This window comes from Agelaius phoeniceus, chromosome 1, assembly GCF_051311805.1.
Source record: "Agelaius phoeniceus isolate bAgePho1 chromosome 1, bAgePho1.hap1, whole genome shotgun sequence".
Lineage (NCBI taxonomy): Eukaryota > Metazoa > Chordata > Aves > Passeriformes > Icteridae > Agelaius > Agelaius phoeniceus.
The window spans coordinates 131,933,217-131,947,600 of record NC_135265.1 but is presented as its reverse complement, the minus strand read 5'-3'; the positions used below and the strand labels follow the sequence as shown (position 1 = coordinate 131,947,600).

At 38.4% G+C, this 14,384-nt stretch overlaps 1 protein-coding gene across 2 annotated transcripts in view; it reads left to right on the top strand.

Moving 5' to 3' along the window:
• Positions 1 to 14,384, top strand: part of MATN2 (matrilin 2) — a 68,303-nt gene that overhangs the window by 19,934 nt on the left and 33,985 nt on the right. For both annotated transcript variants that reach the window (XM_077187649.1, XM_054636076.2), the window contains exons 3-5: positions 4,794 to 5,363; positions 9,362 to 9,484; positions 12,793 to 12,915. In XM_077187649.1, coding sequence (XP_077043764.1) covers positions 4,794 to 5,363; positions 9,362 to 9,484; positions 12,793 to 12,915 — 816 coding nt within the window. The remainder of the gene's footprint in view (positions 1 to 4,793; positions 5,364 to 9,361; positions 9,485 to 12,792; positions 12,916 to 14,384) is intronic.

Genomic DNA, 14,384 nt, shown 5'->3' with positions numbered 1-14,384 from the left:
ATCCTAGCTGGATTCTTCCCAGTAGAACTGAAATTTCTTTGCATTGTTAGTTTTCCAAAGGTGGCATCACTGTAGCTGTCATTTACGAAGGAGATATTTAGTAGAGAAGGAGAACATATTTACTACTGACTTGATCTTTCCTTCTGTCTTTGTCTTCCCTCTCGTGGCTTCCCCTTTGGATAATACAACCCACACTGAGGGTTTTTTTAACTTTTGTGTTGGCAATAAAAGACCTCTGCTGACTTAGAAGTAGGTTTATGGATGAGTAGCTCTTTTCAGTGAGTAAATTTTCGTAAGAGTGAAAGGGAATTACTTTTGGTTATGAAGATGTTTGCCAAAGTTGTGAGAAAGTTCACTGTTGAAAATGAGAGCTGGTCAGAGGAAGAGATTATAGTTTACAGGACAAACAGAGAAACATGTAACTGCTAAAAAACTATGACTGAAAATTTATCTGAGGGGATGAGTGTTTAGATCTGTCAGTCATTACTACTGATTGTCACTCCTCAAAATACCACCAAGCTGGATTTTTTATCTGTAGAAGAGTTACATAATATTTTTCACTGAGCCCAAGTTAAATCAACTTTAATAATTACAGAGTTTTTAAAAAAATTCATACCAAATCAGAAGACAAATATTTTAAATACATCTTTATTTGGAAATGTTTGGTATTTCTATTGACAGAACTTTGCTGGTTGAAGTTGTTTTGAAAAATGCTGTGTTTCATTCAGCTTAATAGATTTTTCCAAAGTAATTCAGCACAGTGTGATGTCTTTCTGTCCACCCAAACTCTCTGGGCTTTTTCCTACCAAGATTCATTCCAGACTTCAGAATAGACAAATGAGTTTCTTCAGACTGGGATCCAAATCTCTATATTCCAATTAAAAGGATTCAACACCATGGCTGTAGGTCTGATTTGTTTTCACAGAATCACAGAATGGACAAGGTTGGAAGGGAGTGCAGTGGGTCATCTGGTCCCATCTCCCGGCTCAAGCAGGGCCATCCCAGAGCACATGGCACAGGATTGTGTTCAGATGGTTCTTGCATATCTCCAATGAGAGAGACTCCACCACCTCTCTGGGCAGCCTGATCAAGTGCACCCACACAAATAAAGATTTTCCTTATGGTCAGGTGGAACTTCCTGTGCATCAGTTTCTGCCCATTGCCTCTTGTCCTATTGCTTGGCACCACCGTGAAGAGCTTGGTCCATCCTCTTGACACCCTCTCTTCAGAGACTGATAGACATTGATGAGGTCCCTTCTGTGTTGTCTCTTCTCAAGGCTGAACAGGCCCAACTCTCTCAGCCTTTCCTCATATGAGAGATGCTGCAGTCCCCTCATGATCTTTGTAGCCCTCCTCTGGACCCACTGCAGCAGCTCCATGTCTCTCTTGTGCTGTGGAGCCCAGAACTGGGCACAGCACTCCAGGCAGTGCCTCACTTGGGCTGAGTAGAGGGGCAGGGTCACCTCCCTGGACCTGCTGGCAATGCTCTTCCTAGTGCACCCCAGAATAACTTTGGCCTTATTGGCCACAAGAACGCAGTGGCAGCTCATGGACATTTCATTGTCCTCCAGGACCCCCAGGTCCTTCTCTGCAGAGCTGTTTCTAGCAGGTCAGCCCCCATCCTGTCCTGGTGCAGGTTGTTCTTCCCCAGGTGCAGGACCCTGCATTCACCTCTGTTGAGTTTCAGATGGTTTTCTCTGCCCATCTCTCCAGCCTGCCAAGGTCATTCTGAAGAGCTGCTCAGCACTCTGGGGTATCGGCCGCTCCTCCCAGCTTTGTGTTATTGGGGAACTTGCTGAGGAGGCCTCTGCCCCTTCACCCAAGTTATTGGTGAAAAGCTAAACAATACTGGGACCAGTACTGAACCTTGGGGGACACCACCAGTGACAGGCCTCCAACCAGACCCTGTGCCACTGATTACTGTCCCACCCTCTGGGGTCTGTCATTTAGCCTGTAATTACAGACCTTGTGCCAAACCAAACCAAACTACCTCTCTGTCCACTCAAACAGTCCACACTTCCTGAGTTTGCCTGTGAGGATTTTGTAAAGAGACAGCATTGAAAGCCTTGCTGATCTCTAGGTGGACAATTTCCACTGCTCTCCTCTCATCCATCCAGGCAGTCATTTCATCATAGAAGGCAATCAGACTGGTCAATTATGATTTACCTTTAGTGAATCAATGCTGAAATGTTTTAAGGAAAATAAAATAGCATCCATTTCCCCCTTCTTTCTTATCTGTCCTTCCCCTCATATGCACACTAATATTCTTAACCTTTTTTTCTGTAATTATCCTTCTTTCCTCTTGGTCTGCTCCCACAATTCATAACTTAGCATTATCTTCATGTTGCTGGAATCGTTCATGTTATATTAGTAAAGATAAGTTGTAATTTTTTATATATAAGGTAATTAAGATAATAAGGTGGAAAATAGTTATGTCAGTATCCCATTAGAACTGGAATTTTGTTTCTGCTCAGCTTGGCTTCTATTCAGCCTGCTCTGATTTTGAAAGAATAAGCAACCCAAGCATATTCCTACGCTTATGAATAAAGCTGTACTGTAGACTGCACATGAATAAATCCAGGCAGTCATTTTTATTGTCATTAAAGAGCATTTTTATTCTATGCCAAAAAAGTTCTTGGTAATCTATGAAAGAGGCTTCTGAATTAACGAGTGAAAACAGGCATCTTTCTCACCCCCTGCCTTGGCAGAAGTGCATGGTGAGTGTTCGTCAGCAGTCACAAGTGGATTTGTTTAAAGGACAATCTACAGAGAGATGTTTTTCCAATTGAGTCCTTGATTGGCCCACTTGTACTAGTGCAGTATGGCATGTCCTTTGATTGTACAGTCAGACACTGCTTTTCCACCAAACATTCCCTAGTGCCTCATTCACTGTACACGATGGATGACAGTGTGCTGGGAATTGAATTGGGTTTGGCAATACAGGAAACTACTGATTAGGGGAGTCTCATCTTAGTAAAATAAGGATTCCACTGCAGTCTGATGAGCATTCTTCCCATCTTTAATCTTTCAAGCCAGGTATACAAACACAAGTAAGAACCTCACAGGTTTATTCATAGCCACAGGAATTTAAGATGAGCAGACACAATGATTGAAGCCATAGGTATATCTGACCCTATGTTCTGACTGACAGAGGTCAAAAGTAGATGCATGTGGAATAATTTAAGGGCAAGAAAATGCCACCTGAAGTTATTCCCTGAACTGCAATGCTTTTATGATGCAGGGATTTCCTAATTTGGAGGAGTCTTTAGTATACACATTAAACCTCTGTTGGTTTCTTTTCATCAGCATCCCATCAAAGTCCTTTTTCCACATGCTGTCTTTTTCTGTGGCAAGTTTGGCAGCTCAACTCACAGGCTTGCCTCAAGCCTGTCATGTGCTGGCTTCCTGTGAATGGTCAGTCTTGACGCATTCGCATCATGCAATTCATGCATGTATCTCATATTTCTCATATTCTTTCAGAAAAGTATGCTCAGCAGAAGCCAGAGGACGTACCCACAGTCCCAGAAAGCTCTTAGTATTCCTAGAAGACAGTCAACCTTCATTTCTGCTGCTATCCCTAATGGCTTGGCCTGCCCATCTGTGCCATAGTCAGATATAGACATGCTCTGTCTGTAATATTTCTGCTTCAGTGACTCTTGGAAAAAAAGGTTTCTGATAGCTGACAAAGATTTCAGGGAGTGTTCAGTATGAGTGGTTTTTTGGCTAAGTGGAGTGCCACTGCAGACAACAGGATTTTCTCTCTGATGCAACCATATAATTTCTCTGTGGTGCTGAGCTAGTCCAATACATGAAACTTTCCCCAGATGGGTATTAATTACATGCTTGAAATCATGACATTTGATTTGTAGAACTGCTGAGCATTCACAGCTGCAGTTGACATCATTGAGAACAGTACTTTCTACATGCAGAGTACTGCTTAGTGCCAACTTCCTTGAAAAATCAGTCCCTTCACTTCTCTTATCAGTCAGTGCAATTAACAGATGTTTTTGACCTGTATTTATGACCAGTGTTCTGTTTTCTCTGATTTTAATGAAACGCTTATATCCTCCTGACTTGTCACAGTATTAGATTGCTAAATTTTCAGGCTCTGCCACATAAAGCATCACAGTGCAGCCACTTAAATAGTTAAGTGTCATTCAGAGAGGATTTCCGCCCTTGCATGGGGAATGAGGTCAAAATGTCAACAGTGACACAACAGGGTAACGCAAAATACCTGAAGAGTGACATTTGACAAGGGCATGTAGTGGTAGGACAGGAAGGAATGAACTGATAATAAACTAAAAGAGGCCAGGTTTAGATTAGGTATAGGGACTTGAACAGATTGCTCAAAGAAGTTGTGAATGTCCCATCCCTGGCAGTGTTTAAGGCCAGGTTGGATGGGGCTTTGAGAAACCCAGTCTAGTGGAAGGTGTCCCTGCTTATGGCAGGGAGGATTGGACTACATGATCTTTAATGTCCTTTTCAACCCAAGCTCTGTGTGATTATTTCTCACCATTCCACTGCCATTCTGGGCACTTACCTCACACACACACACACACACACACACACACACACACACACACACACACACACAGATACATATAATGATCAATTATCAGGCCATTTTTATTATATACTGGAGAACAAATTTATATTGCCCAAGTATTCTTGATTGTGCTTTGTCCTATTTTTCCTGAATTTTCACAGCACTTGTCAGAGTTTGTTTAGACAGTAAACCTGAACCTATTTGCCTTTTGAAATTGTAAAATATTGGTTTTGCATTTTCCTTTTAGAAAACTCTTGCAACAACAAACCTCTGGACCTTGTTTTCATCATTGACAGCTCTCGCAGTGTGAGTCATTATGACTTTGAAAAAGTGAAGGAGTTCATTTTGACCATCTTGCAGTTTCTGGACATCAGCCCTGATGCCACGCACGTGGGTCTGCTTCAGTACGGCAGCACTGTCAAGCAGGAGTTTTCACTGAAGACCTTCAGGCGGAAGCAGGACATCGAAAGAGCAGTGAAGAGGATGATGCACCTCTCCACTGGCACCATGACTGGACTGGCTCTGCAGTATGCAGTGAACATTGCATTTTCAGAGACAGAGGGGGCTCGACCCCTGAGGCAGAATGTGCCCCGAATTATCATGATAGTGACAGATGGGAGACCTCAGGATCCTGTGGCAGAGATTGCTGCTAAAGCACGCAACTCAGGAATCCTAATTTTTGCTATTGGAGTCGGAAGAGTGGATATGAACACTCTGAAGTCCATTGGGAGTGAACCACATGAAGAACATGTGTTTCTGGTTGCTAATTTCAGTCAGATTGAAACATTGACCTCTGCCTTCCAGACTAAACTTTGTGGTAAGATTTTTATCTATAGATTTGAATATATAGATGAAACAGAAAAAATAAGCATTATCATTAAACTTTTCTTTTACATGAAACCTTATCTGTTAGAACATATGCATTGAAGGGAGATTAGCCAAACAATATCCAGAACAGCAGTCACACACGTAGGGAAAACTCATGCTACTTTTAAGTGCCATAAAAAATTATTTCATTTCTCATGGTCATAAGCAGTTGGGCAAACACACATATAATGATTTTCCTATTTATTGCATAATAGCAATAAATTTATTATTTCTGATATTTGAATATTAGATAAGGTTTTTCATCTCTTCATTTTAAGAGTGGTCTCCCTTAGTAGTGAAACTTTTAACTGCTGGACAGCCTTTCAGTAATTTAAATAGTCTTGAGAGTCCATGAATTCCTCTTCCAAAGCTTACATACGAATTCTATGCAAAGAATAATTTCTGTATATGTCTTGTGACTGGAAGTGAAACACAGACTTAGCAGGTTTTGTATTCCATCTGTTTTAAATACAGGAAATTAGGAAAAACCTTTACAGTGACATTATTTATTCATACAATAAGGTAAATATTTAAATAAGCATTAACTTACAATAGAGATATCACTTCCATCTGTAATTCCCTGATAAGGAATTAGCTTTTGCAAATATCATGGCATTTGTAATTAATTTTATTTTAATCTATGTGCTTAGTAGACTTTTTTATTTATTCCTGAGATAAATGTGAAAATAGTTCCTACAACTTTGGCCTTTAGCTGATGTCTTTTCATTAGAATCCAGAAAAAGAATGCAGGCTAAGATTAAATGGTCACTCATGTCTAGGGATGCTTTTGCCAGAAAAAAACTGCAGCTTATTGTAAGGATAGTCTGGAGGATTTTCCTTACTTGATCTTTTCCAAAATTGTTTCAAAGAGCAGCTGAACTGTCTCAGCACAAAACACCAACACAGACATGAATCAGATAATAGATTTTTTCCCATTTCTTCCTTGCTGTATTATTATCTGGCATAGTGGGATATATTTAAAAACCAAGAAAGAGTAAACTAATCATGGATTCAGAGTTTAAATGGAATGTGCAGCAAATGCTGATTTTTTAGATTGTGTTTTAGAAACAAATCTCGTACAAATACCATTTACTTAGTTGGGATTTTTTTCTCACTGGGCCATATCCAATAAATTTATTAGAGTTTTTAGCTCACTTTTAATCAAAATTTTGTGTTCCTCAGTGAAGCCACCCCCCACTGCTGATGGAGGACTATGGAGGTGACAAGGATAGCAGTTGCCTCCTGCTCCCAGGGAATGCCTCCACAGGATTTGCTGTGCTGAGAATTCAAAGTGAGATCCTAAGACATGTTTAAAAACTCAGACCCAGGTTCAACAGAGAGTTTAAACTGTTAGATTCATATGGATTTCAACATAAGGTACTACATTGGAGATAGGATCCATAACATTTTATTTGCTCTCGATTGTGAAGCAGCATTCAGCTTGATGAATTTCAAGAGAGTAATCATAGCCTCTGCTTCCTAGAGCACCTACATTCCTCCAAGATATGTGATTAGTTTAAGTCCTCCCAGGTGTGGACCCAGAGGCAGTATCATTTTAGCTGAGTGGAACATCTGGACACCTTGTTTCTTTGCTAAAGCAATTGAAGGCACCCCTCTGGTCAAGTCTTCTGGAATGCTGTCTGCTGGGCTTCGTGCTATGGGAAAAGACCTTGTCCCCTGAGCTGTCCTTGTGTCTGAATCACCCTTGTGTCTGTGGGAATGTCTCTTCATGGTTCCTGTGACGACAAGAGAAAACCATGGCTAAATGGTGAAGCTTTGTGGGGAAAACAAGAAGTAAGCCAAATTAGCCACTACTTACTACTGGATGGGGGAGACTACTAAGTACCCAGGACCTATATTCTCAGAAGAATCCCTGTGAACTGGATGTGCTCTATTCTATTAAGTCAGAAGTTCCCTACAGTTGCTGCCCCTGACTATTAAAGATTTGGGGATGTCAGAAACACCAGATGAAGCCAGGACCCCTTTTTATTACTAGTCAGCAAGGTAAAACAGAAGCAAAGAGTATCCTGGGGGATCAGAGGCATGAAGAATAAGACAAGAGTTGAAAACTCAGAAAAATGTCACTGGAAATGGGAACAGAATCCAGGAAAGGAGATGGAGGTCAGATGAAGTGTGAGAAAGACAGGACTTGGGATGGAGCAATCAGGAGCAGATGAAGTCTTTATTATATTCCTGTAAAGTAAATAGCGATGTCATCCCCATTTTACACCGGAGGAATGGAGGAACAGAAACAGGGTTAAGTTTGTCAAAACCACCCACTAACTTTAAATATTTGACTCAGTGCAATCCCTGATGTGATTTTCAGGCATGTAACATATTTGGACTAATACAACATGTTATTCACAGCTCTACAGCCATCACTTGTATTCTTGCAAATCCAGATTCAGGTGTCTATCTGAACAGTTACAGTGTGAAGGCTGATGTTTCCTTGAAGATACTGATACTATTGTCTTGCCCAAAATCAAGTAAGGACCCTGTGATATAGAGATAAGATCTAATTCACAACAAGGCTCATGTTCAGATTACTTAACTATGAGATCATCCTTTCTATTACCTTCCTGTGATCACCAAACACCTCCTGCAAAAGATGAGGTTGCAGAAATCATTCAGAGAGCAGACTCTACCACAGGAATCAGACTAATGACCAGAGTATCGCTGCTTTGAAATGGGAGCAACAGAAACACTTCAGAATATATACACTGAACTTGTGTGGTAGATGGGAAGATTGGTAACAGACAGCAACAATGTACTCTCAGAAGAAACTGAGTTATTGGACTCCTGTCATTGAACGCTTTCATTTTCAGAATGACAGAAAGATGACAAGACAAGAAGTCAAAGTAGATCTGTGTTCACATAAATAAAAGTACTTGAGAAGATTTATTATGGGAAAATATTTGTGAGATCCAAGAAGCTGATTAATAAATTAGGGAACTGTGGTGGTTTGTGTGTTAGCAATAAATACCTAACTCTAGTAACCATGCCAAAGAGCAGATACATAATATATATCTTAAAATCACATGTGGGTTTTTTCCACCAGTACCACACCTACCAGGTTAAGGTACTTTGCAGGCTTCTGTTCTGGTATCCAGAAGATTACTGTCAATATCTATTCCATAATTTTTACTAGGGTTTTGTCGAACTAGCACATTAAGGAACACACCAATCCCTGATTGCTGTTGAGCAAAATAGATATTTTTCCACACAAAGTTCTCTGAGAAGTAATTCACCTATATATTATAGAGATTACATACAAGCAATGCTGCAGTGGAAAAAAAAAATCAAGATTTTCTTAATCCCCAAATACTGCTCTGGAGAAAAATAGTTCAACAATTAATTTGATTGAATGGGCCTTCATTCTTTTTCTCTTTCATTGGCTGTCTGCTGCATTTTAATACCTGCTATTAGAGACATAAAATACAAACAGAACAAAAATAGACTCAGAAAGACTTACAATCTGGAGGGTAGCTCAACTCAGCTCCTGCATAATGAATCTTGGAGATACATATCCTCAGTGTCATCATGTATTATTTGCACATTCCTCAACATTACTAACTAAGCAAGCAAAACAGTATCTTCATCAAGTTGTTTTTTAATAATTCTTCTTTATTATTGGGTACTCAGTGGTGATTTTCTTCATGTGTGAAATTGAATGTCCTCTATATCAGCTTACACTTAAATTTGACTTACTTTCTAAAGTTGATTATAATAGGTTTGTTTCATTGTCTTCATAGGGCCACCAAATGATTAGCTTTTTCAAATACTCCTTTGTGTATTTTTTTTCAAGATCTCATTTTTGTCTTTACTAGCAACACTTAATTTGAAATTTCTAAGTTACTTCACTACAGTTTTCAACATCAGTTTTTTTTCAGTTGTGACCACAAGTAATTAGGACCAGCAGCTAATAATGCTTTCCTTTTTTTCTTTCAGTGCCTCATATGTGCAGTATAGTTGAGCATCACTGTGATCACTTCTGCATAAACACCCCTGGCTCCTACCTGTGCAGATGTAAACAAGGATACATTCTGAATGCTGACCAGAAGACTTGCAGCAGTATGTTATCTTTCTTTTCTCTTTCATACTCCCAAAAAGTGTTTAACATCACTTACCCTTTCTGTTGGGCTCATAAAGAACTGAGGTCAGTACATATTTAATGATAATCATCAGAAAGTGTCTAGAAAGATGAAGTTGTAATTCTTTTTCTTGCTTTAAGTGATGTTCTCTCTGAAATACATCCAGCTGAATTTTATACAGAGGTCTGCAGAGGTACACTGTAACTATATGAAATTACATTTGAATTTTATTGGTATTTTAAATTCAACAATTAAAAACAACCAAATCAAAAACTTTATAATTTCAAATGAAGTGAATTTATATTCTTCACTAACTTGTTCAGCTAGCAACAGTACTAAAAGGTACAGAATGGTGCAATAAACCCCATACTAGAAAATTGTGAAATAACCTGCCATTCTGAAAAGTTCTTTATAACTGCTGGTGGAAATACAAAGGTTTGCAACCTTTTAAAGAATGGTTTTAGAAGTCTTGCTTATGCTCTCATTCTTCTCTTTAAAAGTGTTGACTTTTTTCAGTTTTGAGTAATTGGCTGTATAGTTTATAATAACAAAATTTATTTCGCTTTAATTTTGATTTTTGTCATCAGTATTTTCTTAGTCCATCTTAACATATTTCCAAGTAATTAACAGCAATTTACATCAGGGAGATATGCCAAATTTATTTCTGTATCCACCTTATTTTAAAGAAATTATGTAACGCTATATTTAATTACTTGTGGAAAATGTACGTGCTAAAAATTCAAGTTTTTATTACACAGCAGTGTACAGATTCAGATGAAAGTGCATGGATTCAAATTAAAACTGCTAAACTGATTTTAGCCAGAAGAAAAATTTTGGAAAACATCTTTTCAAGAAACTGTGGGAGGCAGCCATCATGAGAGCATAGGATGTACCTCTTACAGTCGATAATTTAGAACGAAGGTGAAGACTGCAGGCTTAAATCCCATCATTGTATTTGATGTTCTGTATCTCAGGAGAGTGCCATAAAACTACCAGGTATCTTGAGATTAGTGGATTCTTAGTCTCTCTTGCTTAGAGTTGTTTTATATCAAATACACCAATGAAAATGTGGAAGTATGTCGATAAATTAAAAAAAAATTAATTACAAATATGAAAAAATCTTTCTTTATTGTCTCTTCATTTTACTCTGTTACATTTCCATAGTTTTCTCAGCCAGCAGTTCAACATTTGGGCACTGCACTGCTTCAAATACAGGTTAATTTCCAAGAGTTTTGGAATTGTATGTAATTTTCCTGCTGGTGGCCCATGCACAGTAGCCCTTAATATGCTCCCTCTCTACCATTTTTCAAAGCCCTTTGCTGCATTGCTTTACCTTGTTTATTAGCTATGATATCTATTAGTGTTCCCCACTTACCTCTCACATTATTTTTTTGATTGAGCTGCTTTGATCATCAATCAGATGATACCAGATTGCAGTTTGATCAACATGAAAGGGAAATTAGTCCTTCAATGTGTTTGCAGCCTTTGGGTTTTTTACATCACCAAATTATAAATTACATTTAGCAATTAGCGCTGGAAATCTGAGAGTCATCAAACTGGCCTTAAATGTGCTAGGATGGTGCAAATCACTGGTGAAGGAGAGAGATGATGCACTATCAGTCTAGAGGAGGTCAAACAATTAAGTCTAAAACCCCCACAGAGATGTAACAGAATTCATGAGGATGGGGAGTCAAGCCTGGACAAAGGGGACAGCTTAGTTCTGGAGGTAGGAGAACAACAGTGCAAGAAAAATGCACAGTATGGGAGTATTTTAGTTACCTTCACTAGCTGTTAATTGCCCACAAGTGCACAGAGACAATGGATTCCTCACTTGACATCTAAGTAAAATAAATCTTCATCATGTTTATGTTAAGTACAATACATGATCAACATCAAGCAGATGTATTTATCTAAGTTTGGGTTATATTGGCACCTCTTCAATGAACAAATAATTTCTTTACATACAAAATTTAACACTTTCTGAATTAGTGCAGAAAAGATGAATGCTTTGTAGCTAATGTTATACTCTCTTTTCATTCTTTTGTTAGACTCTGTTTTTATTGTTCTGTTCCCTTTTTTTTAATGTTGTGAGAGTATATGCTATCAGTACTCAGTTCTTTAAAGCCCTTAACCAAATGGCTTCAATCAGCAATGAACTGGCAACTTCACTTCATGCTAGGAGATGTTTTTTGTTTTTTTTTTTAAACTAAAAATACTCTTACATTTGTTTAATTATAATAGTTTCGCATCCCTGAAAGGATGCTCCTTTCATGTACTGTGGTCTAACTTTTCTAGAGAAGAGTGTTTGTGTCAGATAATGGGTATTCTTTACTTATTACACTGTATTTGTTTGTTTAACTAATCTCTCCCATTCTTCTCTAGAGATGCTCAAATCTTACATTAATAAACAAAATGATACAAAAGAGGAATGTAGCTGAAACAAGCTGGAAAATTATCTATTTGTGGGTATTTACACTGGAACAAAAGAGTTAAGCGACTGTTTATGCTGTTCATCATGCCGCTTGATATGAAGCAGACAGCTATAAAAGAAAATTTGTTTTTGCTTGGCTGATTTCCTCAAACATGTTCCAAAAGCCTATTTTGTAGCTGTAAATGACCATTATGTGTTGAGCAGTCTTTGAGCAACACAAAGTACTCTGCTTTCCAGAGCTTTCGCTAGGGAAACTTGGGGTTCTCATAAAGCTTTAGTCTGTTGAAAAGAAAGCCCAGTGTGCTTTATTTGGCTAGGTGCTGAACTGACCTCATTTGTCATGGTCATTTTTTTGAGATCATTTGCATGGGAGGGGTAACTTGCTATGGTATTTTGCATAAAAATGAAAAATTCTAAAACTCAGAAAATAAATTATCCCCAAGTTTTTTGCTGTTGTGTTTTCCTTTTCTTTCTCTTTCCAACCTCATCATCATGTATCAGGTTATGCAAAATAAAGCCCCAAAAACACACAAATAAACACAATTATTTTTCTTTAAAAAAAAATCCCTGAAAAATGCGCTTTGAACATTTTAGGGAAACATACCTCAAGGAACTCTACTAGGCACCATTGGTCCATCAATAGTCTTTGCCATCAACTGAAGGAATGAGCGCCTCAGCTTTGAGTGACTGATCCTATTGTCTTTCACTGTTTGACAGAACACTGGCATGATCTGTGTTAAAATGAGCTCATCTCTAAAGAGCTGTCCATAGTTTCCTGAAATTTATTTTGATCTATGGTCTACCTGTGCATTGTAGAAGGTCAAAGAATGTCATACTCATGCAATTATGTGTTGCAGCTCAGGACCTTTGTGCTGTGGAGAAACATGCCTGTGAGCAGATTTGTGTGAACACACCTGGGTCCTACGTCTGTCAGTGCTATGAAGGATATGAACTTGATGCAAATGGAAAGGGTTGTGTTGGTGAGTATGAATTCAGCAATTCACATCTATCTCTTGACAAAACCAAAGCAAAACTCATTATAAATGAGTATCCACTTTAGCTATAGACAATTATGTTCTCCTGTATGAGTGGTAGATGAGAAGGCACACATAATTGACATGTTTGTAGGCCTTTACTGATAATGAATGGTGTCTTGGGAAAATTGTTCCAACCAATTTCACACAGAAAGTTATTTTCCATTTTGACAACACACCCGATGTTTTAGTCAAGATCCGTGTAGGTGGCCAGCAATGTGCTGGCATGACATATGTGGCCATTAAAAAAACAAGGGTGGACAAAGTCGGTAGCTGCTCTTCAGACAGAAGTTATGCACAGAAAAACTTAAAAAGAGGACAATTTCTTGATGTTTTTCCACTTGATTTTATGGTGATATGAGGAGAGATTTCAACTTGTTTTTGGAAAGGTGACTTTAAGGACAGTTTAGCCACTTGAGGAACCCATCCACTATGTGCCTTTAATTTTCACTATGGGCAATGCAGAAGTAAATATCACTTCCAAGAATTACAGCTCAAAAGAGAGAGTGTGGAAATATGGTACAATAATTCTTTAGCACAAAACATACTTCCCTCTCTATTACTCTGTAAATATCTGTCATCTTCTCTGTTCATATGGGGTAAATACTTCTATTACCATCTCTTTTACAATCCTATGTACCTATTCTTGTACACCTTTCATTCCATGCTCCATTCTGAGAAAATACTGTCTTCTGGTTTCCGCTGCAAAAAGCCCTAGTGAGATCTGGATACAAAATTACATTATTTGTTAAGTATTCTCTTCAGGCAAGCACTTAGATGCATGCTTAATTTCAAACACAAATTGAAGTCCCATGGAAATGAATCCAAGTCAGTCCTTGGCCCCAAAGCTGCCACAGGCTGCCACAATGCTTTTCTCCAACAGCCTACTCTTTCTTGTCGTTTTAAGACAGCTCTAGCCTATCTTCCTCTTATTACCTTCAAAAAGCTATTGGCTTCCAGGGTAACCCTGTTTTGAGATGCAAAATAGGTGAAAATTTATGGAACTTTCTTCATGTAGCTTCATGCAAGACACACAAAAAAGGTTTTGAGATCTTTTAGGCCTGGGATAACATGAGGTTTTGAAGAATATTCACTCTGTGCTTACTCTTCAGAAATATTTCCTTTACTTGTGGCTTCATGATTTCAGTATAGTAGTATTTGAAGGTCTCAATATAATTTGTCTCCAGCATAATTTGGCCACTCATATACCATTTTAAGAACCTGTTTTTTGAAACCAAATCATTTTGAAAATGCAGATAGTACTGGTTATTTAGGTAAGTTTTTATGTTCTGGCCCAGATTTCTATATCTAACATTCACCTAATAACCTTAGCTGACCCTCTTGACTTTTACTTGTGTTAGAATAAAGGATATACTTCTCTGCTATTTATTTGACTATATCCTGAGACAGAAAAT